Source organism: Lucilia cuprina, chromosome 4 (genome assembly GCF_022045245.1).
Source record: "Lucilia cuprina isolate Lc7/37 chromosome 4, ASM2204524v1, whole genome shotgun sequence".
NCBI lineage: Eukaryota > Metazoa > Arthropoda > Insecta > Diptera > Calliphoridae > Lucilia > Lucilia cuprina.
Window position 1 is genome coordinate 93,558,419 of NC_060952.1, and position 25,953 is coordinate 93,584,371.

Below are 25,953 nucleotides of genomic sequence, written 5' to 3' on the forward strand. Positions count from 1 at the left end.
TAGAGTAGGTTAAAAAGTTAAGTTGTCTTCCAAAACCATGACGTTATTTTCACACAAAGAAAGTACAACAAGGGTGGACGGATAGACACAAGTGCTGCTGTTGTGTGTATGTTTGTTTGTTTAATCAGAGAGTAGTTAGGGTGAAGAGATTGCAAAGAGAATGTCAGGGGAAGTCATTTGGGTGGTAGTAATTATAAACGGTAACAGTTGTATTTTTATACAAATTCGCAGACAGAAATAATGGTGGTTGAACAGATGTTTACTTTGTACTTTTTTGATGAGTTTTAGGAGAAGTTTGCTAAACAAAGTTATTGCTTTAATTGCTAGTATGAGTAATTTTTTAAAGAATTTTTTATTTTATCTTTGTAACTTGAGAATTTTAATAGGAAGTTATTGACAAAGTTTTTTTATATTCTTTTAGTATATGACAGACATTCATAATTAGGAGTGGCTTTAACTTTTGTAAATAACTTTATGATGTTATCTATTAGTGGTTATTTTTTATTAATTTTTAAGGCCTTGTTCATAAATAAGTGTTTATTTTATAAACTGTTTAGAAAATAACTCTAGTTCAGTTCTATTACATTTTTATGACTGTTTCCCATAAAGATATTCATCCGTTATTTTAACTTTTTAACCTTTCAGTGCATTACTCGTGGCTACCGCAACGTTTTAGTTGATGCCGGTCTCACCTCTTGTGGCAAAATTGTCATTGTCAATCGTTTGACCTTGGAAAAGGCTGGCCTATCCGGTAGCATTGCTCTTCACACTCTGGAGTCATTAAAGAATATCAATATTGCCGAATTACATCCAATGGGGTAAATATAAAAAATACACATAAATTCTCCACAAACAACATCTAAATAAATGTATTACTTTTTAGCAAACACTTTGAAGCCGAATATGTTTTAACTTTAAAAGAACTTTTAGATTTTCTAGAAGATCAACGACTCACCGTTTTCCTATACATATCCGATAATAGTTCCCAAATGTTGGAGTGTCTAAAGACAACTATTAAAGAGAATCCTTTATTTATACAACGTATTATTTTAATCAGCAGATCTCCAATAACAGTTTATCAGGTAAGGAAGTGGAAAATGTTAAATGGCAGAACAGACATAAAACTGCAGCAGAACTAATATAGAATTCAACTAGAACTAAATTAGAACTAAGAAAGAATTGGACTAGAACTGATCTAGGATTGAACTAGAACTGAACTAGAATTGAAATAGAACTGAACTAGAACTGAACTAGAACTGAACTAGAACTGAACTAGAACTGAACTAGAACTGAACTAGAACTGAACTAGAACTGAACTAGAACTGAACTAGAACTGAACTAGAACTGAACTAGAACTGAACTAGAACTGAACTAGAACTGAACTAGAACTGAACTAGAACTGAACTAGAACTGAACTAGAACTGAACTGAACTAGAACTAGAACTGAACTACAACTCAACTAGAACTTAACTAGAATTAGAACTAAACTAGAACTGAATTATAACTACAAACCAGGTCTAGAATTGAACTCTAAACTTATTACTGAACTGAACACAATCTGAGCCATAACTATAATCGAGTTTTTGACTTATTGCTTAATAATTTCTTATATTAAATTTTCATTTTCCATTGCAGCTTCGTAAACAATTTCCCGAACTGATATGCGGCCTATGGACTGAAAAATCTTTGGCTTTACCTTTACTTAAAGCTTCAACATTGATTACCTCAATATATGGTGCATTCTTTCGTAATATAATCTCACCAGTTATAGGCATTAGTGTCGTTTTTGTCTCAAAGGAAGAATTTAATTTGTAAGTTAAAACAAAAAGACAAACAATTATTTCCCTGTTTATGCTTATACCTATTATTTGTAGACACATTGCTGAACTATGGCGTAATGTTGGCGTCCGACCAATTGTTTATAATGTTAATTCACCGAACGAAAAACGTTACTTCCAAAAAACTATGAAGACACAATATCTAACCGATTCTTTAAGATCCGAACCTCATTTATTAATGAAAGCTTAAAAGTCAAAAGTAAAATACTTATAAATATTATGAATAATCTACTAAAGATCTACTAAACTCAGATCTTCTTAAAATAGGCTTAAACTCTTCAACGCAAAAAGGAGACACAAAATTAAGCCGCAGTTTAGTTTTATACAAACATACAACTTTTAATGATTATCACACAAATTGATATTATTTAAACTCATCTTTTTAACATTATCAAATTATATACATCTATATATAAATATTCGAATATACGAAATGTACGTCCTTTTGATTTTTTTATTATTTATTTATATTTTTATACAAACATTAGTCTTTTTTGATATTTTATGTTTGTTTCATCTTTATAGTATTACATACCAAACAAAGAGCTTAACTTAAGCATAAAGTTTTTTTTATTATTATTTAATTTATTATGTTTTATTTTTTTAATCACATATGTATAACGGATGCTATTTTATATATTTGTTTATTGCCATTTTATTGTAACTTTTAGTTTATTTTTTTGTGTTACATTTGTTGTGATTTATTTATTATTTTTTTATTTTTATTCTATATTTGTAACGTAAATGTTTTAAACATCACGCTCAAAACTTTGTTTTTATTTATAAATATTTGTCTATCTTGCACAAAAATTATGTTTTTTCCCCTTAATTGCTTTATATATTTTTACACATTTTTGTAAATTTTCACAATCCTATTTTGTATAAGTGTAGTGTTTAAGTGCGCGTGCGCGTCTTTAATTTCATCAGTTTACTTTACAATAACCCATAAACAACATCATCAAACATCTGCCGTAATGGTGACTATAGTAATAAAATATTTTTTTCTACAAATTAATGTAAGAAACTTTTAAAAGAAAACAATTATTGTATCTTTAAAAAAAATACCAAAAGTGAAAATAAATATAAATAAAATATAAAGAAACATGGCTTTTGTTTTAATTTAAGTTTTAAGAAAATTAAATTTTTTCGCAAAAAATAATTAGAAATTAAAAAAAATATTGGAGATTTTTTTTAAATTTCATTTTTTTTTTTAAATATAAAAAACTGTCGAAAATATAAGCAAAACTTTAAAAAATTAATAAGAAAAATTTTAAAAATTCATATTTTTTGCTATATCTCGAACATATATTTCATTTCCCAGACATAAATTACAATAAATGAAAGGTCGTTTGTATATCTTTCTTTTGATATACATATTGACTAACAAATTTCTAGAATGAATGTCTTATAGTATTTCAAAGAATTTGGTCCCGAAATTCTGGAATAACATGTCTTTTTAGAAATTTTGCTTATAACTCCGGAGTTTATAAAGCGATTTTATTAATTTTCTATAACAAACTTCTTTAAAGCATTTCTGATAGAATTTTTGAAGATTTATAGCCGAAATATCTTAAAAATTCTGGAAAATCATAGCTTTTTAGGAATATTGCTTAAAATTCCTTTGTTTCTGAAGTATTTTTATTGATTTTCTGTAACAAACTTCATTAATGCATATCAGATACAATTATTGAGGGTTAAGATCCGAAAGGTCTTCAAAATTCTGGAAAATCAAGTCGTATTAGGAATTTTGCTTATAGCTCCGCAGTTTCTGAATCGATTTTTTTTGATTTTCTATAACTAAGATCCGAAAGGTCTTAAAAATTGTGGTTCCGCAGCTTCTGAAGCGATTTTTTTTGATTTTCTATAACTAACATCTTGAATGCATTTCTTATTGAGGATTAAGATCCGAAAGATCTTAAAAATTGTAGAAATAATGTCCTATTAGGAATTTTTCTTATATCTCTGCTGTTTCTGATGCGATTTTATTGATTATCTATAACAAATTTCTTAAATAAATTTCTCATAGAATTATTGAGGGTTAAGATCCGAAAGGTCTTAAAAATTCTGGAAAATCGTGGCTTTTTAGGAAATTTGCTTTTAACTCCGCTGTCTCTAAAGCGATTTTATGGATTTTCTATAATAAACTTCTTGAATGCATTTCTGATAGAATTATTGAGGGTTCAGATCCGAAAGGTCTTAAAAATTCTGGAAAATGACGGCTTCTAAAAGATTTTGCTTAAAACTTCATGGTTTCTGCAGGAATTTTATTGATTTTCTGTTACAAACTTCCCGAATGTTTATCTCATATATTTATTACAGATTTCAATCCGACAGATCTTAAAAATTCTGAAAATTTTGATTTGGACCAGACATATTTTAAAAATTCTGGAAAAACATGTCTTTTTAGGAATTTTGCTTATAACATCGAGGTTTCTCAAGCGATTTTATTGATTTTCTGATACAATTATTGAGGGTTTAGAAACAAAAGGTCTTAAAAATTCTGGAAAATCATAGCTTTTTAGGAAGTTTGCTGGTAACGCCGCTTTTCTGAAGCGGAAAGTCATGGCTTTTAAGGAATTTTGCTTAAAACTCCGTGGTTTCAGAATCAGTTTTATTGATATTCTATAACAAACATCTTCAATGCATTTCTGATAGAATTATTAAAGATTTTATTCGAAATATTTTAATAATTCTAGAAAATCCTGTCTTTTAAGGAAGTTTGCTTATAACGCCGCTGATCTGATATAAACTTCTATATATAAACTTCTTGAAAGCATGTCTGATAGAATTATTGCAGATTTCGATCTGAAATAACTTAAGAATTCGGACAAAAACTTTCTGAAAACATACACATTTTGCTTATAACACTGTGAACCTCAAAGGCATACCCGGTTTGCTTCGCTACTCTTATTGTAATAAAAATAACTAGGTGTGCGACTCTTCTAAAAGTGTCATTTACGAGCTTAACTTTCGATCGATTCCGACTCTAAACAGTTTCGACTAATTTTTTTTAATAATTTAATAAACGAAAACATTTCATTTAAAAAAGAACTAAATAAGACGAGCTAATTCAAAAAGAAAAGAACAATTTTAATTTCGATTTTATTAATTTTTTTTAGTTTTTTTTTACATTTATTATTTATATTTCTATATATATTTTTCTGTTTGTAAGTTGTTACATAAAAGTTATAAGCTAAATTATATTATATCATATTATTACAAAGAAACATTGTTTGTTTTTCCATTAAAAAAGATAAACATTTTTTTTTGAAAAATAGATTTTTTGCTCTAATAATAATAAAAAAAGAAATGATATAAAGTGTGTATTTTAATAATATTAAAAAAAACAATTAAACAACAAAGTAACGCATAAATGATAATTTATAGTTTTTCCAGGAGTCTAATTTACTTTTAAAGTGGAGTTTTTCATAAGTTATACACAAAGAAAAAATTCAACATAAAAACATACTCCTACCAAAAAAAGTTACGCTCCAAATATTAAAATAAAAAATATAAGTTGAAAAAAAGACAAGTTTATAAATATTTCTGAACAAATAACTAAAAAAAACTAAAATTCGCTTGAATGGAAAGAGTTCGAGTGTGTGTGTGTGTGTGTGAAAGTTAAAAGAGAAATATTAAAATTATTTGCGTCGAGTACGCGTTCCTCTTTTAACCGGCTCTGGTGTTTCGACTAACGTTGGCTCTATATTGGTTATTAGTTGTTGTTGTTGTTGTTGGGTGGAAGTACTAGCTTCGGCCTCTTGCTGTTCATCAAAATGTACATTTTTACGGCCTCTCCCTCTACCACGTATGGCTTTTACCTCAGCACCAGATGTATCGCTGTTATCAGCTACTTCCTCTACCGCTTTAGCTTTGCGGCCTTTTTTTACTGGTACTTCGGTTGTTTCCGTTGTAGTGGCTGTTGCCGCTTTACGTACTCTTTTGTTGACTGGTTTATCGGACGTTTCCGTTTTGTCATGATCATCTTCTATATCATCAGCTCCTTCTATCGTAGATGCAGAAGTTAATCTGTGTTCTCGTTTTAGGGGAGAATTTTTGTTTTTAGCCCCTTTTTCTTCTTCCAACTCAGAACTGTGTGCATCTGTATCAGGGGTGGCCACTACGGGAGTTGCTGCTTTTGCTGGAGCCTTTTTGGCCCTCGATCTTTTAGGTGGATCAATGGCAGCGGCCGCTAAAGCGTCTTCTTCAATTCTGGCTTTAGCTGCGGCTGCCGCATTACGTTTGCCTGCAGTGCGTGTGGGTGGCGTTGGCGCCTCAACTAAAGGAGAAGAATCATGTTTTTCGCTTTCCAATTCCAAAGGAGATTTCTTAGCTGGTGGTTCATCGCTATTAGCATTTGGTTCTTCTTCAGTTATTTTAGCTTTACGTCCTCCACGGCGTCCTTTAGCCGGTGGTTGTGCTGGTGGTGGTGTAGTGTGTAACTCAACTACTTTTTCTTCTATAACTGCAGCAGTGGTTTCTGTTTCCTCTTTAGTTTGTGTAACCGCTGTTTGTTTACCTCTACCTCCTCGTCCACTCTTGCTAGCTTGAGGTGTTCCTTCGACTTCAGTTTCAATAGTGGAAGCCTTACGCCCACGTCTAGCAGGCGTACGTTGTGGTGTAGCTGCATCTGCAATTGCCGACGACAACAAACCTTTTTTTTTAGGTGTTTCCGCTTTGGCACGTTCTTCCTCTAGGAATTGTTGAACTTTAGCGGTTGGTTTTCGTGTACGACCTCTTGCTGTTGTGGTTGCTGTTGTCGTTGAAGGCGATGGTGAGTTATCGATAATGGGTGCTGTTGTAATGGTGGCCGTGGGCGATGTTTTTGTGACTTCTAGGGATTTGCGTGGTGAGTCAGTTTTCTTTTTTGTTTTAGTTGTTACTTCACTATCGGAAGTTTCATCATAATTGTGATATGCCGTAGCTGCTCTGCGCTGTGGTACATTACGTGCTCTTCTACCCGGTGTATCATCAGCTAGTTCTTGTGATTCTGCTGTTATGTGCTCAATAGTAGAAGCCTTTCGACCTCTTCTTGCAATGGGAGCGGCACGTTGTGGCGTTTGAAGTTCTCCACTTGGATTAACAACTTTTGTTTCAGGTTCCTTAGTTGATTTCTCCTCAATGTGCTCCTTTACGTTCGCGACAACTTCTTGAGTATCTGTATGCGATTCTTTACGCTTACGACCTCTGTGTTTTGTTTCAGGCGAGTATGAAGTTGTGGGCTGATCGGGTTCTTCGGTATAGTTAACTTTCTTTCTTCTTGTCCTGCCTTTCTTAGTTTCCTCGTGTGGATGTTCAGTTTCAGTGTCATGATCACCATGTTCAGCTTCATGTTCAAGCTTCTTTCTACCCACATGACGACGTTTGTGTGAGGTGTCACTACTATCAATATGTATTGATTCCTCCTCTGTGTCATGTTTTTCGGAAACTTCTTCATCATGATCAGCTTTCTTCCTAACGATATGACGTCGTTTATTTGAAGTATCACCACATTCAACTTGTTTTGATTCGTCTTCAGTGTCATGTTTTTCTACAGTCGGATCATCATGATCATGTTTCTTTCTACCCGCATGACGTCGAGTACTTGTGTTCTCGCTCGTTTCGATAGCCATGACAGAACTTTGATCTTCATGTTTTTCGTGTTCCTGTTGGTTCTTAGTAGCGGGATCTTCTACCTTAACTACATGTTCTTCTAAATGGCGATTTTTCTTTCCCACTCCTTTCCTCTTGCTAGATGAAGCACTCTCCACTTCATGATCATGTTCAATACCTTTAACAACAGCTTTTCTCTTTACAGCCGCCAATGTTTCATGCTCATCTTCGTCTTGTTGATGCTCCTCCTCATTTTCAGCAGCAGCTTTTCTGCGGCCTTTTCGAATTTTAACATCTTTTTGATTTTCTTCTTGAGGAGCAGCGTGCTGATCCTCGGGTTCAAGCGTAACTTCAGTAATCTTTACTTCTGACAAGGTTGTTTCTTCAGCTGACTTTGTTTGCTCTTCCGTGTGTTCAGTATGAGATTGATGTTCTTCACTTTCATAATGTCTAGCAGCAGCTTTTCTTCTAGATTTAGTTAAGTGGTGTTCTTCTTCTTCCTCTTGTACTTGTTGTGAGGCTGCTGCACCTCGTCTTCGTGTATACTTTTGTGGTTTCTCTACAACGTCCTTATCAGTTTGAACTTCTTCAACAGTTTCTGGTTTTTTCTCTTCAGTATTTTCATTAATTTCAGTCACTTGATGTCTGGCCCGTCTCTTGGTAGGCTTTTCACTAAAGCCTTGATTTGTTTCAGAAGCAGTACGCGTACGTTTTCCACGTTTCTTAAGGGACGTATCTTCCTGTTTCTTTTCATTTTCTTCATCAGTACTTTCGTCTATGATCACAACATTTTCATCAACGTGGCCTTGAGTAACACCACCAACTACTGCAATTTCTTTAACATCTTTTACAGATTCTATTTGTTCTTCTAGCTCATTAGAAGCCATTGGCTGTTCTGCAGGTGTTTTTCGGTTTCGACTTGTTGTACGGCCTTTGGATACTTCAGCTTGATTTTCTTGGTTGCCTGAAGTAATGGGATGTTCAACAGGTGTTTTTCTGTTTCTACTTGCACTGCGTCCTTTTGAAATGTCAGGAGAAACTGTGGGTATTTCTGTTTGTTTTTCGCTCACAGCTGGTAGTTCTGGTTCAGAAGTAGGATGCTCTGCGGGAGTTTTACGGTTTCGGCTTGCACTGCGTGATTTAGAAACATCTTCAGTAGTGATTTCGGAAGCTGCAGCTTTATGTCTACCACCGCGTCTTGTCGCATGAGATGTTTTCGTGGACGTTTCAACATGTGTAGATTCTTCTGGTTTCTTAATCTCTTCATTTGTTTCTTCCACATGTTTCTCTACGTTGGTATCGACTGGAACTTCCTCTATTTCAACTTTACGTCGACCTCCACGTTTGGCAATTTTAGTGGTGGGTTCAACTTGTTCAACTTCTTCGGGTTTCACTAACTCTTCATTTGTTTCCTCCTCATGATTCTTTGTTACAGCGGTGGCAGTTACAGAATCCTCCACTTTGGTAGAAGTTTCAACTGGAACATCCTGCACATCTGCTTTACGTCGTACTCCACGTTTGGCAGTTTGTTTCGTAGAAGTATCGACTTGTGTCTCTGGCTTGACACTTTCTTCATTTAGTTTCTCTGGAAGATGCTCACTGTTCTCCAAAGCCACTGTTTCTTCAAGATGAATTTTAACAGATTTGCTTTCAGCTACTTCATTTGTTTCATGTTCCTCTAATAATTCAATAGGTTTATCTTCTGCAGCTGAGACTTCCGGTGCATCAATTTTACGTCTTCCCCCACGTTTGACAGTTTGTTTTTTAGGAGCTTCTACTTGTCTATCTGTTTTATCACTTTCTTCGTTAAGTTTCTCTCGAGGCTGTTCGTTACTTTCAATTGCATTTTCTTTTACAGTCTGGTCGACTTTGACAGTATCTACAACAGAAACATCTTCGACTTTAGTTGTTTCGGTTGCAGTCACCACTTCAACTTCGTTCGAAAGATTTTTGTGTTCCGATGTGGATTCAACCAAAATTTCTTCTGTAGTTGTAGCTTGAACCTTACGACGACCTTTGCGACTGGTAGTTGGTTCTTCGGAAAGACTTTCGGGTAAATCACGTTTGCGTCGACCTCTTTTAACACCATGTTCCTTGGTATCATCATGTTTAACATGAGTTTGTTTTACAGGTTCTTGGGGTTCTTCTACGACAGCCTCCATTTCGAGTAATTCTTGTGAATGTTCTTTAATAACAGGTTCTTGGGTTTTTTCTACGACAACTTCCATTTCGAGTAATTCTTGTGAATGTTCTTTAATTTCTGAGGTCGGAAATTCTGAAAGAGTAATAGTAGCAGATTCGGTTTCAAAGTTTTCGTTAACGTTTTCTTTAGTTTCCTTGTTAAAGTCGGCTGATTGCTCTATATTTTCTGATTGATCCAGAACATGTTCCGTTTCTTGTTTAGTTGAGGTTGCTGTTTCCAGTTGGCTAGTTATTTGTTCTTCACTTTCCTCTGGCACTATCTCTTCAACAGGAGTCTTTTGTATTTTACGGCGACCTTTACGTGAATGCTTTGTATCATCTTCATGAACTGAACCTTGACTTGATTCTGATACCGTTGGTTTGCGACGACCCCGTTTAGTCGTTTGCTCTTTAACATCTTCTAATGTCACACATTGAACTTCAACACTTTGCTCGTCCTTTAATTTACTAACGTCTGGTTCTATTTCAACGGATAATTTTGATACGACTTCTGCTTGCTTGGTTTCTTTCATGTCACTTATAGAGTTGACAGTTGTTGCCAATTCTTCTGTGTCCATTATCTCCTCTACTACAGCTTCTTCTACGGGAGTCTTTTGTACTTTACGACGTGTCTTTCTAGAACGTGAATTATCGTCTTCATGTACTGAACCTTGACTCGATTCTGATACCGTTGGTTTTCGGCGTCCCCGTTTGATTGGTTGCTCTTTAGGTTCTTCTACAGCAACAGCAATTTTTTCAACTTCTTGTATAGTTTCGGTAATTGGTTGCTCTTTAGGTTCTCCTGCCGCCATTTCTTCGACGTCTTGTACAGTTTCAGCAACCTCTTTAAGTGTGTGAATTGGTTGCTCATCAGGTTCTTTAGCGGGGATGACCATTTCTTCTACAGTTTCTGCAACTTCTTCAGGTTCAGGCAATTCAATAACATCTGACAACTTATGTTTGAATACATCATTTGAAAAGCCTGCGACTTCGCTTGATATGACATCATGGTTTTGAGTTTCATGTAGTTCAATGGTCTTCAAATTGCTGTCATTTGCTGCTGAATCCATTTTATTTTCAGAAATTGTAGGTTTACTTTCTTCGACAGTTTCTTCTGTGATGTTGGAAAATGACTCTGTTTCTTCAGGTTGTTCTACCACATGCGGAATGGTTTCTTCGGATGGTGTATCTTGATCCATTTTATCACTTTCATTTTCATCAGTTTTCTGGAGTTCAACACTCGGGGCCTCGTTTTCCATTGGAAATTTGGCCATGAGTTCTTCATTGTTGATTTCAACTGCAATTTCTTTTTGATGTTCAGAAGTTATTTTCTCTAGTTGTGTTTCTTTCGTTGACGAAGCTTCAGTTTTATTATCAATAATTGCTTCTGCAGACTGAGCAGGAAGTTCTTCAGTAGCACCTGAATTTGGCTGATGTTTCTCTTCCTCTTTTTGTTCTACAACAAGCTCTTCACATTCTTCTTTTTGCTCAACGACTGTTTCTTCAACAGGAGGTTTTTGTACTTTACGGCGACCTCTACGTGTATGACTTTCGTCATCTTTAACGGAGCCTTGACTTGATTCAGATGTAGTGCGTTTGCGTTTTGGTTTTTCATCCATTACTTCAGCCGACTTGGAAATTTGTGGCTCTTCTTCAACTTCTTGGAGTGTTTCTTCTGTCAGTTTTTTAATGATTTTACGTCTATCTCTGCGTGATCTAGAGTGACTTTCTTCTTCTTGTGTAGAATCTTGATTGCTTTCCGACACTGTACGTTTTCTACGATTAGTTTTAGATGAACTAACTTCGGCCTTTTTAACATTAGTTTCATCCGAGACTTCTATGGTCGCTTGTTTAGGGGTTTCCTTCGATTGCTTAACTTCAATTTCCTCTGAAACTTTTATGATTACTTGATTGAGGGATTCCTTCGATTCCACTGCGGCTTCTTCTGATTTTTGTACATCTAGGTTTACCTTACTAATCTCATCAGCAGTCACTGGAGTTTCTTTTTCAATTTGTGTTATGTTCTCTTCCGTTTTTGTAATGTTCATGGTACGTCCAGTAGTGGACAACTCTAAATCGGCATAAGAACTTTCTGTAGCTTGAGAACGTGTACTGGTTGTTGGTTTTTCCAATTTAGCTTCAACAGATTCTTTTTCAGTTTTATGATCCATATCGTTTATTTTTATTTCAAAATTATAAGATTTTACAATTTCTAATGGTTTCGTAGATTCTTGTTGAGAATCTTTTACTTCAGATGTGGATTCGGTAAGTTTCTCAGTTAATTCTGATTTATTAATTTCTATTTTAGATTCATTTTGTGTTTCTTTAAGAACTTTTTCGCTAGTTTTTGTTGAATCTTCTTCCTCTGTTAAAGAGCCTATTTCGTCTTCAGTTGGCTGAGGTTTTTCTGCTGAAATGATTGTACTCTCTTCTTTAGATTCTAATGATTCTTTATTCTCAGAAATTTTGACAGGTTCAGAGGTTACTTCACCTTCGGTAATAACTTCACTAACTTTAGGTGATTCCTCAGGCTTTACTGAATTGATTTCTTTAGTTTCTGTCGTGGATTCAATAATTTCTTCTGACAATTCTTCATGTTTAGATTTAGAAGATTCATTTAAAGCTACATCAGATGGAATATTAGTTTCAGTTTCATCTTTAGGTTTTGAAACTAGTTTATCGGCGATGATTTCTGATGAATCAGCATCTTTACATTCAATAGAAGATTCCTCAAGTTTAGCTGTTTTTTCTAATGTTTTGTCTTTTTGGAAATCTACTATCGACTGAGAAACTTCAAAAGATTCCTGGGATTTCTCTTCAATGACTTCAGTTAATAATGGAGTAACAGTCTGTTTTAGTTCTTCATTATCTTTTGAGCTTTCTTCGGAAGTTTTAGATAATTGATCGTCGTTACTTTGTTTAACTTTTTCTTCTGAAGGTTCATTCAAATTTGCCGAAATTTCACTTGTAGTTTTATCCGAAGATTCTTGTTTAATTTCTAGAGTTTCACTTGCTTTATCGTCGATTTGTTCAAATTCAACTTCAGATATTTCGCATGGTTTATTATCGGTTGTTGGTGTTTTAGAATTTTCTTCAATAGTATCTTCTAGCTTAGGGCTTTCTAATTTATCAGAAACATTTTCAATAACATCTGCTGTTTCTACTTCGTCTTGATTTTCATCAGAAGATTCAGATTGTATAACAAGAATTTCACCTGGCGTTTCAATTTCACATAGTTTATTATCTTGTTTGTCATGCAATAATACAGATTGGATTTCAGATATTTCACTTGGCTTAATTTCGCTTTGTGATGGTTTTTCTATCAGCTCAGATTGTTCTTTAGAAATATCCTCTGGTTGACAGCTCTCTTCAGAAATTTCCTGAACAATGTCTGCTGTTTCAGTTTCACTTTGTTTTTCATCAGAAACTGATTCAGTTTCTGCATTGTTTTCTGTAGGTACTTCTACAGTTTCACTTAGTTTATTTTCAGTTTGAGGTGATAATTTGGACAGATTGTTCTCAGTAGTATCTTCAATTCGAGAACTTTCTAAAGATTCTTGTGGGATTACAGATGTTTCATTTGATGTAGTTTCAAGTAATTCTGACAATTCTAAATGTTTTCCAATTTCGACAATTGCTTCAGTTTCTTTTTCGCCGGCAGATGATAATTCAGATAATTCAGCTTGTTTCTCAATTTGAGAACTGTCTAAAATTTCAGTTGAATCTGATTTTAGAACTTTGGCTTCTTTTTCTTCTTCAGTTTGGATTGCTAAAGCTTCACTTGACTTGCTTTCAATTGTAGTTGGAAGTTCTGATAATTCTGCTTGTTCTTCAGCAGAGTTCTCATCACGTTGAGAACTCTCTAATACCTCAGCTCTGTCTGATTCTACAAGTTCAGCATCTTTTTCATCTAAATCTTCTAGTTGGACTTCTGAAGTTTCACTTGACTTGGTTTCGATTGCTGTTGATAACTCTGCTTGATCCTGAGCTGTATCAGAACTCTGCAATAATTGAACTATATCTGATTTTACAACATCGGCTTGTTTTTCATCTGAAGATTCGGATAGTACAACAGAGGTTTCACTTGCCAACTCGGGTTGATCTTCAGTAACTTTAGCAGATGGTTCTTCTACAATATTTGCTGTTACTTCAGCCTCTTTGCTCTCCTTTTCACAACTTTCTTCTTCTAATTTATTGGCAGTTAAAGATTTAATTTCCTTGACATGTTGCTGCTCATCTGCAGTTTCTTCAACACTTTGAATATGGTCTTCAGTAGATGCTTCCAAATTTCCAAACTTATTATTTGTCTCTATTTCCACAACTTTATCGATTTCTTGAACACTTTCCTGCTCATTAGTTGCTTCTAGAACAGCCATATCTTCTTCAGCAGGAATATTCTTAGAATGTTCTTTAATTACTTCTTTAGTAGTAACCTCAACGATGGCAGATTCATTTTCAACATCATTTTCTTCATTGACAGCCTCATCAGCAAAAGACTCATCGATGTTTGAACTATCCATGAAGATATTCTGGCACTCATGTTCCAATTGTTGTTTGTTTTCTTCTTTAGCTGATGTGTCATGTTTAACTTCTAGACTTTCCTTATTGGTTTCTGTAGAATCCTTCGGTTCATTCTGCTCTTCACTTGTTTCTTCACAGATTTCAGTAACTGAGTTGTCTAAGAAAATATCTTCAGATGCATTAGATTCATCTTTTGTTTCCTCTATAGAAATTTCTTTAACTTCAATATCGGATTTCCTTTCACAAGCAAATTTATCTGTATTTTCGGTTTCAGTTGAATCAACTACTTCCGCAAATTCTTCTTCGAAATTTTTAGCAGTTTCTATTACTTCTTTACCGTTTTTATTATCTTTTTGTGGTTCAGAGAACATTGGTTTCATGGGCGTTTCTTCAAATAACAAACTTTCTTCCGCCAGTGTTTCGCTTTCAGTAATTATATCTTTTGGCATCTCATCCTCAACTTTAAATGATTCTTTTTCTTGACTGTCATCTTCTATATCAATTATAGATTTATCTTCCTCAACTACTATAGATGCTTCTTGTTCTTTATTTTTATTTTCTAAAGGATCTTCGGTCAGTGACACATCAGAAACTTGTGCTACCATAGATTTTTCTTGCACATTTTCTTCAATGTTGGATTCCTGTTTCTGTTTCGATTCTGCTTCATTTGTTTCAATGTCTTGTGATTGATTTAGATCTTCACTATCGCTGAGCATTAAAGGTTCGGACAAATCATTAGCTTCATCTTGAGAAACTTGCTCTGCATCGGCATTATTAAGTGTATCATCGTCGTCATCACTGACTACCAAAGGTTCTTCAAACATTGAAGGCTCTTCAACTAATAACGGTTCGTCTAACATTGAGGGTTGTTCATCTTGTACTGATTCCACCGTTTGATCCAATAAATCAATACCGCTTATTTCAGCATCTATAGGCGTAAGAGCACGAGATTCCTTTTCCTTTAATTTTGCCGTAGCACTTAAAAGCGGATCTTTTGTTAGAGTTTTAGTTATAGAGGCAGTTGTTATATTTGTTAAGGATTTTTCAGTTAAATAAACTTTTGTACATGTTTCGGGTATAATCGAATCATTGGCACTCATGTTTTGTTCTAAAGAAGATACTTCTTCCGTTTCTTTAACACTATCATTAGCATTAATTTGTTCAACTATTGATTCATTATCATCTTCACATTCTAAGATTGATGGTGTTTCTGCCTGATCTAGTGTCTCAATCCATTCTTCTACATCTGTTTTAGGTAAATCAGATAAAACATCTGCTGCCGAGAAAGGAGATGGCGCTTGTGGTGTTTGCAAAGCATAAGATTTACGTTTATAGATTTTACGTATAGGTGTTTGGATTTGGGATTCTTCGCCCACCATTTTATCGAAAGCCTCTTCCGCTGATTTATTGAGAGCCTCATTTAGAGATTCATTTTTAGTTTTATCGAATTTTTCCACAGTCTCATCAAGTTCATCACCTTCTTCTGCATAATAAGAATCAGTGATACGTTCAACAAAACGTGAAGCTACGGGAGTTTTAAAAAGTTCCTCTAAATTAGCCGTTTCACCGCCATCATCATGTGTGGCATTCAAATCATATTCAGTGGAAATTTCTATAGAATCACTACTTTTCTCTATAATGGCACTGGAAGGCAATGAAGGTATCATTATATTTTTAGCCGTTGGTGTTCTAAGGAATTTATCTAATTCGTTTTGTTTTTCAGCTGGTGAATCCATAAGTTCTTTTATACCACCCATAATGGGTGTTGAACTCATTTTGGGGGTCTGCATTAATTCGCGTATTCCCTTAAGGCGTGGTGTACTACAGGTTTTTGGTGTTTTCAAAAGTTCCTTAACACCTTTTAAGTTTTGAGCAGTTTTTGAAGTTGTGCTGGGAATTTCTTCTGTTTCAATTATCTGCGTCTGTTGTACTATTACCTGTTGTGGTTGGGGGGTTTCTAGAAGTTCTTTTACTCCACATGGTGTCATACAATTTGTCTCAGTTTTATCTGTAGTTGCTGGCATATCTTCCAAGTTTAGTGCCACCTCACTTTCCAAGTGTTCTTGTTTAGCTGGTGTGTCTAGCAATTCCTTTACACCACCCATCATAGGTGTGTTTGTTACTTTCGGTGTTTGCATTAATTCTCGCATTCCCTTAAAGCGTGGTGTGCTGCAACCTTTCGGTGTTTTAAGCAATTCTTTAACGCCTTGTAAATTAACATTTTTTCTAGAACTAGTGGGCAGTTCCTCTACAGATTCTTCTACATTTTTGCTAGGTTGTGGAGTTTTTACTAATTCCGCTACCACTGCCAATTTTTCCTGTTCTTCTTGTTCATTTTCTTTTGTAGTTTTGGGTGTTTTAACTAAATGACGTATACCCACCATTTGGGGAGTATTCATATCAGCTTTTGGTGTTTTTAGCAATTCACGCATGCCACTCATCAAAGGAGTCTTGGGAGAATTGGCTATAATTGTTACCTGTTTCATAGTTTTAGCTGGTGTGATAACATCAACGGTTTCTTTTGAGGCTTTCGGTGTCTTTATCATATCTGCTACTACCGCCAATTTTTCCATCTCTTCCTGTTCACTTTCTTTGTGCTCATTGGGTGTGCGTACCAAATCACGTATACCTGCCAGACGTGGAGTTTGCGGTTCAGCTTTGGGTGTTTTTAATAAATCACGCATACCCGCCATTAAGGGGGTTTTAGATGTTTCAGCTAATATTTTTACGGATTTTTTGTTTACAGGTGTAGAAATTTCCTGTTGTTTTACCTCTGTTTTCAATTCCTTTGTAGGTGTTGTCTCTGCATCATCTTCAAATTGTAAATTTTCCATTTCATCTTCACTTTGCTCATCTATCGAGGCCTGGCTAGTATTTAAATCCACAGCTGCTGATGAATCTAGATTTTCTGTAAAATAAAAATGTATTTTTGTTTAAATTTGGTTTTATGGCATGAAAGATTAAAATCAAATTACCTTTAACTTCTGGAACAATATTAGCTTTTTCCAAATTATCTTGTTCTTTAGTTAATAAAGTGGCATCAGATGTAGTAGATAAACAAATATTAGTTTTATTATAAATTTAAATTTTTCACTGTTATAAAATCCTTACCTTTTACAAGAACATTATCAACTTCATCGGTTTTGTTAGAACTTTCTGCATCAATAACTTCTTCATTAGACTTTTGCTGGGTGTTTAGTTCATCATCTAAAAAACAAAGTTTTGTTAAATAAATACTAAAACTTATAAAATAAAATTTAGAAATACCTTGCTTAGAAACAGATTCTACTTCTGATTTAGCTGTTTCATTCTCATTTTCTATAGACTCTGCAACTTCATTTTCATTTAAACTTTGATTATCAGTTGCTATAACATTCTCAAGAGCATCATGTTTCTCTTCCGAGGCCGTTTCAAGTATAGTTGTAGCATCCGAGACAGTTGTATCAATTTCGGCCTGAACTACAACTTTCTCTTTTTCTGCTAAATTTGAAACATCTGTAAGCTTTCCAAGATCCTCTTTGCTTGAACTTTCATCATCTACAACTTGATTTTCAATCTTTTCAATTTGCTTTGTTTCCACAACTAACTCCTCAGTTACAGCGACCTCTGCTGGCTCATCTTGTTCCTCTATTATGACCGGAACAACATGTGTAGACATTTCTTCAGATTCCAATTTCTTGATTGATGTTTTAACACTTGAAGTCTTGCTTTCACTAGAAGTTGAAGATCTACGTTTCTTTGTAGTTTTCTTTTCCTCGACATTCTCTTCCTCCTCCTCGCCTATAACTGATTCTACAACTTCTTCAATTTCTTCTGGTATAACCATACGTTGTTCCAACAGCTTACGCGGTGTTTTTGATGTACTAGGTTTAATCGTTTCATCATCTATAGAAACTCTACGTTTACTTATTGTTTTAGGTGTTAATGGTGTAGTTTCACTAACCACCGATAAAGAGGCACGTCTAGTGGTTCTTTTTGTTGGTGTTGCAGTGGTAGTGGTTTCAGCTGACATCGATGCACGTCTAGCACTGCGTCTGGGAGTAAATGATGACTCAGTAGTAGTGTTTATTTGATTAGTTTCAGCTGACATTGAAGCCCGTCTAGTACTGCGTCTGGGTGTAAATGATGACTCTGTTGCTGTGGTTGTTTGAGTTGTTGTTTCGGCTGACATAGAAGCACGTCTAGTACTGCGTCTTGGCGTTAGACTGGAGGTATTTTCAATTTTCTTTTTAATATTGCTAATCGAACTATGTTCTTTAGGCTTCTCAGTTTCGTTAGTAATTTCTTCAGATTTGTTTGCTTGTTCTGAATCGCTAACATTATCGGCTTTCTTTTGTTCGACATCTGCTTCTGAATGACTTATGGTGTCTTTAACGGTTTCAACGGAGGATTTATCTGATTGCTCTTTAATATTTTGCTGATTCTGTATTATTTTACTTATGTTTTCATCAGCCATATTTGGAGTATCCGATTCAGTCTTTTCCTTGTTGGGAGTATTGTCTTCCATTTGGAGAGCATTATTTTCTAAGGATTTTGACTCCTCACATTCATCAGAAGCATTGTCTTTTGGATTTTCTAACATCTCTTCATATTTGTCAGCGGTTTCTGTTTCCTTCGGTTTACACATATCAGGAGATTTACAATCTTCTTCTTGGATCAAAATTTCAGCGCCAGCCGATTTCTTCTCAAGATTCTGTTCATTTGAGATGATTTCTGTTGTTTGTTTTTCATTCTTATTCTCTTTTAGAGAACTTTCTTCTGGTTGGAACACTACATTTTCTTTTTCAATTTCAATTACTTTGTTCTCTTTAAGTTCTTCAGCATTTTCATCATTTTTAACATTTTCCTTAGATTCAAGTTCTTCAGCCGTTTCCTCATTTCGAACTGCAATCTCTATATCCTCAGCTTCAGACTTCTCTGAAACACTCAATTCCATCTTTTCATCAAGTGAAACATTATTTAATGGTTCGGAATCTTTACTTTCTGTCGATGTTGTATCTGGATTTTGTTCTTCTGATGTTTGCTTATTTTGAAGTAAATCAGCTTCATTGATTTCAGAAGACTCATTTTGAACATCCAACTCAGTCTTTTGTTCATTTAAAAATGGATCTTCTTTTTCATTGACAACGTCGCAACGACTTTTTTCAACTTTTGGAACAATGTTTTCAGTTTCTTTAATTGCAGACTCTTCTTGAGCTCTTTCTTCTTCCAAAGTATTGTCTTCTTTGGAGGTATCAATGTTTTCCGAATCTTCTGCGATTTCTTCTATATGTTCAACATTGTCTTCATTTTGAAGAACAATTTCGGAAACTTCCTTAGAAGATTCTGAAACTTTTTTGTTTTCTTTTTTATCTTCAACATTGCCTTCATTTTGAAGATCAATATCATTTACTGGAGATTCGATTTCGTTACTAAACTTATTTATTTCATCAGTCTTATTTGTTTCGGAAGATTTAGGCGTTTCTACTTGAATTAAAGATTCTGTAACTTGTTTACTTTCATTTTCAGTTTGATTGCAAACATCTTTATCTTCTTGTGCTGTTTCTAAACTTTGACTACCATCCTCAACACTATCAACCAGTGATTCAGTTTCTTTTGAAAGTTTCGGTATTTCGTTGTTTTCTTCGTTACTAGTGGCAACTGTTTCTTCTATTATCTCTTGTGTTAGTTTTTCACTTTCAAATTCTTCGGTTAATGGTTTTTCACTTTCCAGTTTACCTTCTTCCAGTTCAATAAGATGTTTTTGTTTTATTTCATCAGATTTATTAAGAACATCTTCGATTTCTTCTAATAATTTACTTGTATCATCTAAATCATTATCAGTTTTCTCAATATTTAAGGTTAAAGATTTATCTTCAGATGTTGAGGCTGTTGGCTTTTCTTCTACAATATCTTTATTATGCGCTTCGTGTAATCCAATTACATCCTTATCATCTTCAATATCTTTACTTTCTTGTCGAGTAAAACTTTCTGTTTCCTGGTTATTTTTAACGATTTGTTCATCATCTTGCCTTGCTTCCTCCTTCAAACTTTCATCAGTTTGTAAAATTTTATTAGAATCCTTAGATTCTTTGCTTGTTTCATCTTTAATTTCTTCACTTTTAATCTTTTCTTCGATTAAAGATCCCTCCAAAGTAATGTCTTCGTATAAAGGTTGTTTGCTTACATTCGTTTCTTTTTCGATTAAAGAACCTTCCAGGGTTATATCTTCTACGATTGGTTTGTATATAGAGGATTTTTGTTTATCAACATTTTCCTCAACTTCCTGCAGCTCTAGTGACTTTGTTTCTTCAGGTTTAACTTCCTCATTTTCCTGTACATTCGTATTTTCATTATTAAACTGATTTGTTTTCTTCAATTCATTTTCATCATTTTCTGTAGATTTCTCCACATTTTTAACTTCTATTTCTTCGAGTACATTTTCGTTTTCTATAATTTCCACTATAGATTCTTCTCCGAAACCAGTGTCAACAACTTTTTCCTCGCTTTGCTGAGTTAATGTCTGGGCTGGTTCTTCTGTTGTAACTTTTTCAATTATTTCCGTTTCTTTAACATTTTCTTCCACAATTTCTTCTAAAGCATCTGTAAAACTCTCTTGAGATTCAGTTTGTGAAGTTTCTTTTGGACTATCTGTAATTTCGACGGTTTCAGTTATGAGTTTTTCTCCTTCTTCTATTTCCTGAGAATCATTTATAATCTCAGCAAAACTTTCTTCAGTTACAATAGATTTTGTTTTATCAATATTTGCAATAGGATTTTTATTTTCAGTACTTTCCATTTCGGTTTCTTCAGCAGCTATTTCCTTCTCTTCAGTAGTTGCTGAATGTTCTTCATTGCTGGGTTTTTCAAGTTCTTTGTTATCTTTACTTAAACTGGTGATTTCTTCTACATCTACTGGAATTTCTATAGTTTCCTGTTTCTTTTCTGATTCTTTTACCATCAACTTGTCAGTTTCTTTCGTTTCTTTTTCTGGTGAAAATGTGGTATCTTTCGGCTTATTATCCTCTTGATTCTCTGCATTTTCTTCCTCATCAGAATCAATTATAAAAGTACGACTAAGATCATCTACTTCACCACTAACTGTAGGTTGTTTATCTGCAAATAATACGGCCTTTCGTTCGGGTTTTTTGGCTGATTGAGTACTTTTAGCTTTAAGAATACTAGAGGGAGCTTGTGGAGGTGTTTTTGCGGCAGTAACCATATTACGTGATCTTGCTGATATGGGAGTTAAGCACAAAGATTTGCGTGCCCTAGTAACAAGACGATCGCTCATTACTTGTTGTGGTGATTTTTCCTTAATCGATGTTATTTTCGAAGTAGAAGCTGGCAGCACAATTGATCTACGAGCCTTAGATATGTGGGAAGATAATGGTACACCTCCTATAGATTTGCGAACCTTATGAAGAGGAGAAGTCTTACAGGCAGCACGTGTTCTTAAGGCAGAATTGTTACTAGAACCTGACACGGGTGTAGAGGTGGGTAATGCTCTTGCTGCTGAAATGGGATTAATAGAAGAGCGTCGTGAGGCCATTCTATTAGAGCTTGAAGGTGATGCTAAAGTACTGGTGGAAGGAGAACTATCGAAACGGCTCCTTGCCGGCATACTTTTACGGGTAGGAGTACTCATACTTTGCCTTCTAGGCAATTGCGAAGTACTTTTATCACCCACTGAAGCTTGAGGAGTAACTGGAGTTCTTAACAAAGCTAAATTACTGCGTAAAGGTATACGATTTATGGATTCTCTGCGCGGTGTGGCAGCAGTGTTAAGATTTCTTTGTGGTGTTGTGTTTTGTTTTTTGGCACTTGTTATGAGAGCGCGTTTCATCAGTGACTGTGGTGTTCGTTTAGGCGTAAAGGCTCCCGCTCGAGTTTGAGCCTTTACAGGAGTTGTCATACCAGTACTAGTGACTGGGGTACAACCAATATTCGAACCATCACTCGTTACTTCTATAATACTCGAAGTATCTGTGGAACTGCTGACACTTATAACAGAACTAGGCGTTTCTAATGGACTATTGCTATTATCCTGTAAAGCAGGCGTAGAAGGCAACGCTGATAAACCCAATTGTTCTTCTGAGGACAATTTACCACATGATTTATCAACGTTGGGAATTTTTTTCTTGGCAGAAGCTTTCAAAGCCGATTTTAAATACGGACTAGCCGGTCTTAATTTATTCGGTGTCGTTAAATCGATTAAATGCATAGAGGAATTCTTAAGTACTTTTGCAGAGGCAGTAGTTGTGTTACACTTTTTCGATGTCGAAGGCGTATGAAAAGTCATTAGTTCTTTTTCATCTTCATCTCCCGCGGCATCGTCGTTTTCATTCAAATCACTTTTCGGTGTGCTATAAACACTTTTAGGTGTTGCGGGAGTTTTAGTGACCAGCACTTTTGGCTTAATAACGGTCGCAAATGATTTTTCAATACGTACACCCGTTTCACGCGGTGAAAATGAAGTAATTACAACATCCGATTGATGGCACATCGTAAGTAGTTGTTTATTTTTCTTTTGTGTACTTTTATTCTCTTTATCTTTTGTACAATTGATTAAATTCATTTTAGGTGTTTCCATTAGAGCGCTGTTTGTAGATTTTTCATTTTGTTGCTCCTTTGGTTCGGGTGTTACACTGCGATTACGAATTTCTGGTTCTTTTTCTTGTGTATTGGCATTAGTGTCTTCAGAGTCTGTTATTTGATTTTCTTTAATTTCAGTTTCAATTTTACTTTCAATTTGTTTTGTTTGTGATGATGATTCGCCTTCATTACTGTTTTCATCATTTGAGTCTGTTGATGTGTTTCCCTCTTCATCCGATTGTATACAATAGGCGAAACTTTTTTTGATTTAAAAAAAAATGGGAGTTTTTGGAATAATAATATTTTTAAGCATTTAAAAGTTAAGTTTATTAGCATCTAAAGTGAATATCTAAGATTTATGTTGGAACAACACTAAATCAACTAAAACTAATTTGAAACAAAACTAGAACTGAACTAAAACTGAACTAGAACTGAACAAAAAATAACCTAAAACTGAACTAGAACTGAACTTAAACTGAACTAGAACTGAACTAGAACTGAACTAGAACTGAACTAGAACTGAACTAGAACTGAACTAGAACTGAACTAGAACTGAACTAGAACTGAACTAGAACTGAACTAGAACTGAACTAGAACTGAACTAGAACTGAACTAGAACTGAAATAGAACTGAACTAGAACTGAATTAGAACTGAACTAGAACTGAACTAGAACTGAACTAGAACTGAACTAGAACTGAACTAGAACTGAACTAGAACTGAACTAGAACTGATCTAGAACTGAACTAGAACTGAACTAGAACTGAACTAGAACTGAACTAGAACTGAACTAGAACTGAACTAGAACTAAAACTTACACTAAAACTTACACAATTATGGAATTTTGAAGAAAACATTTAAAATTTATAAATAACTTCGAAATAAAAATATCAGTTTGTACTTACTTGTGTACTGTAAATCTTTTGGGTAATTCTCGGTGAAGCTGAAATTGAAGGAAATACATTACTTTGGATAACAAACCAATATTATTAGGTAGATTTATCAATTAAGTACCAAAATATAGATCTCATATAAAATATATATATGTATATAACAAAATATAGTTTTACCTTAAAATCTGGACAAGAGTTTGGCGGTTGTTCGGGTATACCGATTTGTTTTTGTGGTGTCGAAGCAGCTTCAACGGGTAAATCTTCAAATTCATTACTGGAAATTTTCGGAAATTGCCATAAATATTCTTTATCCAATATTGACAATTTTGAATTATTCAATAAGATGCGTTTGATTTCAACTGTAGAACCATTAACTAAAATGGGTTTATCGGGTGATAAATTACGTATGGTTACCTAAAAATAAGTCACAAGACACAATAAATATTAAAAGAAATATAAACAAGTATGAATTTATAGTCGGACATTGCCGACCATATGATACCCTACACCAGTCAGTACGTTAAAATTTTGAATTTTTTTTAAATAAAGCATTTAATTTGTTTTATTGTGGAATATTTTTACTTATTGTTGACAAAAAAGAGAGATTTTCTACAAGAGGGCTCATAGGGGATGAAGGGGTAAATATGGGCCTATCCTTATAAATTTTGGTAGATAAATTTACGTCTACTACAAAGTTATTTATGTAGATTTTAATCGTTTTATAAGTAATTAAAAGTTAATTTTGACCATCAAGTCATTTTCTGAAGGGGAGTCTGTATGGGGGCTAGGGTCAAATGAGGCCCGATCACAATAAAAATTAGTATTGTCAATTATTGTTCTATAAGACTAAATTTTGCTGATTTTCGTTGACATTATAAAACATTTAACGTACTTATGAGACTAAAGTCCCGATTCGGGTGGTACGGTTGTATGGGGGCTAGGAGAAATAATGGACCGATTTCAACCATTTTCAATAGCAATCATCAAATTATCTTGAAAATTGCGACCTGTAGCGTGCGCACAAGGTTTACATGGACACACAGACAGACGGACGGACAGACGGACGGCGATTGGTATACTTTAAGGTGGGTCTAGGATCAATATTTTTGGGTGTTACAAACTTCAGCCCAAACGTATAATACCCTCCCCACTTTAGTAGTGTAGGGTATAAAAAGTAATAAACGAACGAACAACTAAACATCTATGGTTTTCCGAATTTTTCTTAATTTTAGTGCTTTCTGAAAGATATCTATATATACAAGGCGGATAACATTTAGTATCTGTCGGTGTAGGACATTAGGCGATAAATAAATAAGTTTCATAAACGAGAACATAAATGCATAAATTACTTTTTAGTTTTGTAGAAAAAAAATCAGGAAAACCCATAAAAAAAGGAATGCCTCAAAATGTCCTTTAAATTAAAGGCAGCTGCACCTTTGTACACAAACAAAACCTTTGTACACAAACAAAACAACATATCATGACAAACTACAAAACAATAGTCTAGCAATAATAATTATTATAATATTTTCAAATACCAACTTACCCTTCCAAATGCATCACATTCAATTTCACAATGAACACCCTTGGCTCGTTCGTCGACCAAAACAAAATCACAACTCACATAATAGCCCATGGTAAATTTGCGGCCTTTGGCCAAGACAATCTCACCATGATTGCCGGCTTCATCGAGGCAAATGAATTTTGCGCCTTCCAATGACATTTTCAATGATGGTGTTAAGTGGTTTTAACAGATTTCACAAAACTCAAGCACTTTATACTAAGCGGCATAAATAGTTCCTGTTTATTTATTTTTTCTTTATAATAATATTTTTTTAACAATTAAAACTCCTCCTTTTCCCCCAACGACTAGAGGCTTCTCTTTTTTTATACTTTTTTACTTTAATTTTTGTATATTTTCCTGTTTTTATATTTTCTCACGTCTCCTTTGATTTGTTTGTGTGTGTTTGATGCCGCATTAGCAAACAGGAAAAAAAGGAAGCCGTCAATGAAAAAAGATGTTCACTGGGTATAGAAAGTTGGTTGTTAATTTTTTCATTTGCAAAAAGAAAACCAACTTTCAAACAATGAAGCCGAGTTGTTTTCTTCACTTTTTAGCAGCTTTAAATGTTTAAAATTCTTTTCCCGACGTCTTGAATTTGTGTTAATTGTTTAATTAAAATCACTTATATATATGGAAAATAATTTTTTCTGTATTGGAATTTTTTCTTTTTTGAGTTTCTTTTATTTTTCTGGACACAAAATTCAAGCGAACGAAAAGGGACGCGCTCTCGCAAATAATAAACTCTCGTCCAAAGTATACTGAGATGTCAGTATTGACATTTGAAAAAGTCTA

The 25,953-nt window shown here is 34.3% G+C and overlaps 2 protein-coding genes across 3 annotated transcripts in view; one reads left to right on the forward strand and one right to left on the reverse strand.

The window, feature by feature from the left end:
* Positions 1-2,085, forward strand: part of LOC111680164 (glycerophosphodiester phosphodiesterase 1) — a 2,881-nt gene extending 796 nt beyond the window's left edge. Inside the window, exons 3-6 of the mRNA XM_023441790.2 lie at positions 646-818; positions 884-1,082; positions 1,636-1,811; positions 1,875-2,085. Of these exons, the coding sequence (XP_023297558.2) occupies positions 646-818; positions 884-1,082; positions 1,636-1,811; positions 1,875-2,028 (702 nt within the window). The 3' untranslated portion in view covers positions 2,029-2,085. The remainder of the gene's footprint in view (positions 1-645; positions 819-883; positions 1,083-1,635; positions 1,812-1,874) is intronic.
* A 2,839-nt stretch (positions 2,086-4,924) lies between these two features.
* Positions 4,925-25,953, reverse strand: LOC111680153 (titin). Of its 2 annotated transcripts, none has more exons than XM_046949226.1 (7): positions 25,144-25,953; positions 23,775-24,011; positions 23,610-23,647; positions 17,400-22,963; positions 17,244-17,339; positions 17,108-17,152; positions 4,925-17,040 (listed from the first exon to the last, which is right to left on the reverse strand). In XM_046949226.1, exons 1-7 carry the CDS (start codon positions 25,318-25,320, stop codon positions 5,480-5,482), a joined length of 17,718 nt encoding a protein of 5,905 aa, XP_046805182.1. In that variant the 5' UTR covers positions 25,321-25,953; the 3' UTR covers positions 4,925-5,479. The 2 variants fall into 2 exon arrangements, with proteins under 2 accessions (XP_046805182.1, XP_023297548.2); XM_023441780.2 differs by having other exon boundaries at positions 17,108-17,176.

Excerpts from the sequence above, each read along its gene's own strand:
- LOC111680153 (XM_023441780.2), bottom strand. The coding sequence starts at position 25,320 with ATGTCATTGGAAGGCGCAAAATTCATTTGCCTCGATGAAGCCGGCAAT. Across the intron at positions 24,012-25,143 it reads AATGTGATGCATTTGGAAGG|GTAACCATACGTAATTTATC; the intron begins GTAAGTTGGTAT and ends ACTTATTTTTAG. Across the intron at positions 17,041-17,107 it reads TATTGTTCCAGAAGTTAAAG|AAAATCTAGATTCATCAGCA; the intron begins GTAATTTGATTT and ends TTTATTTTACAG.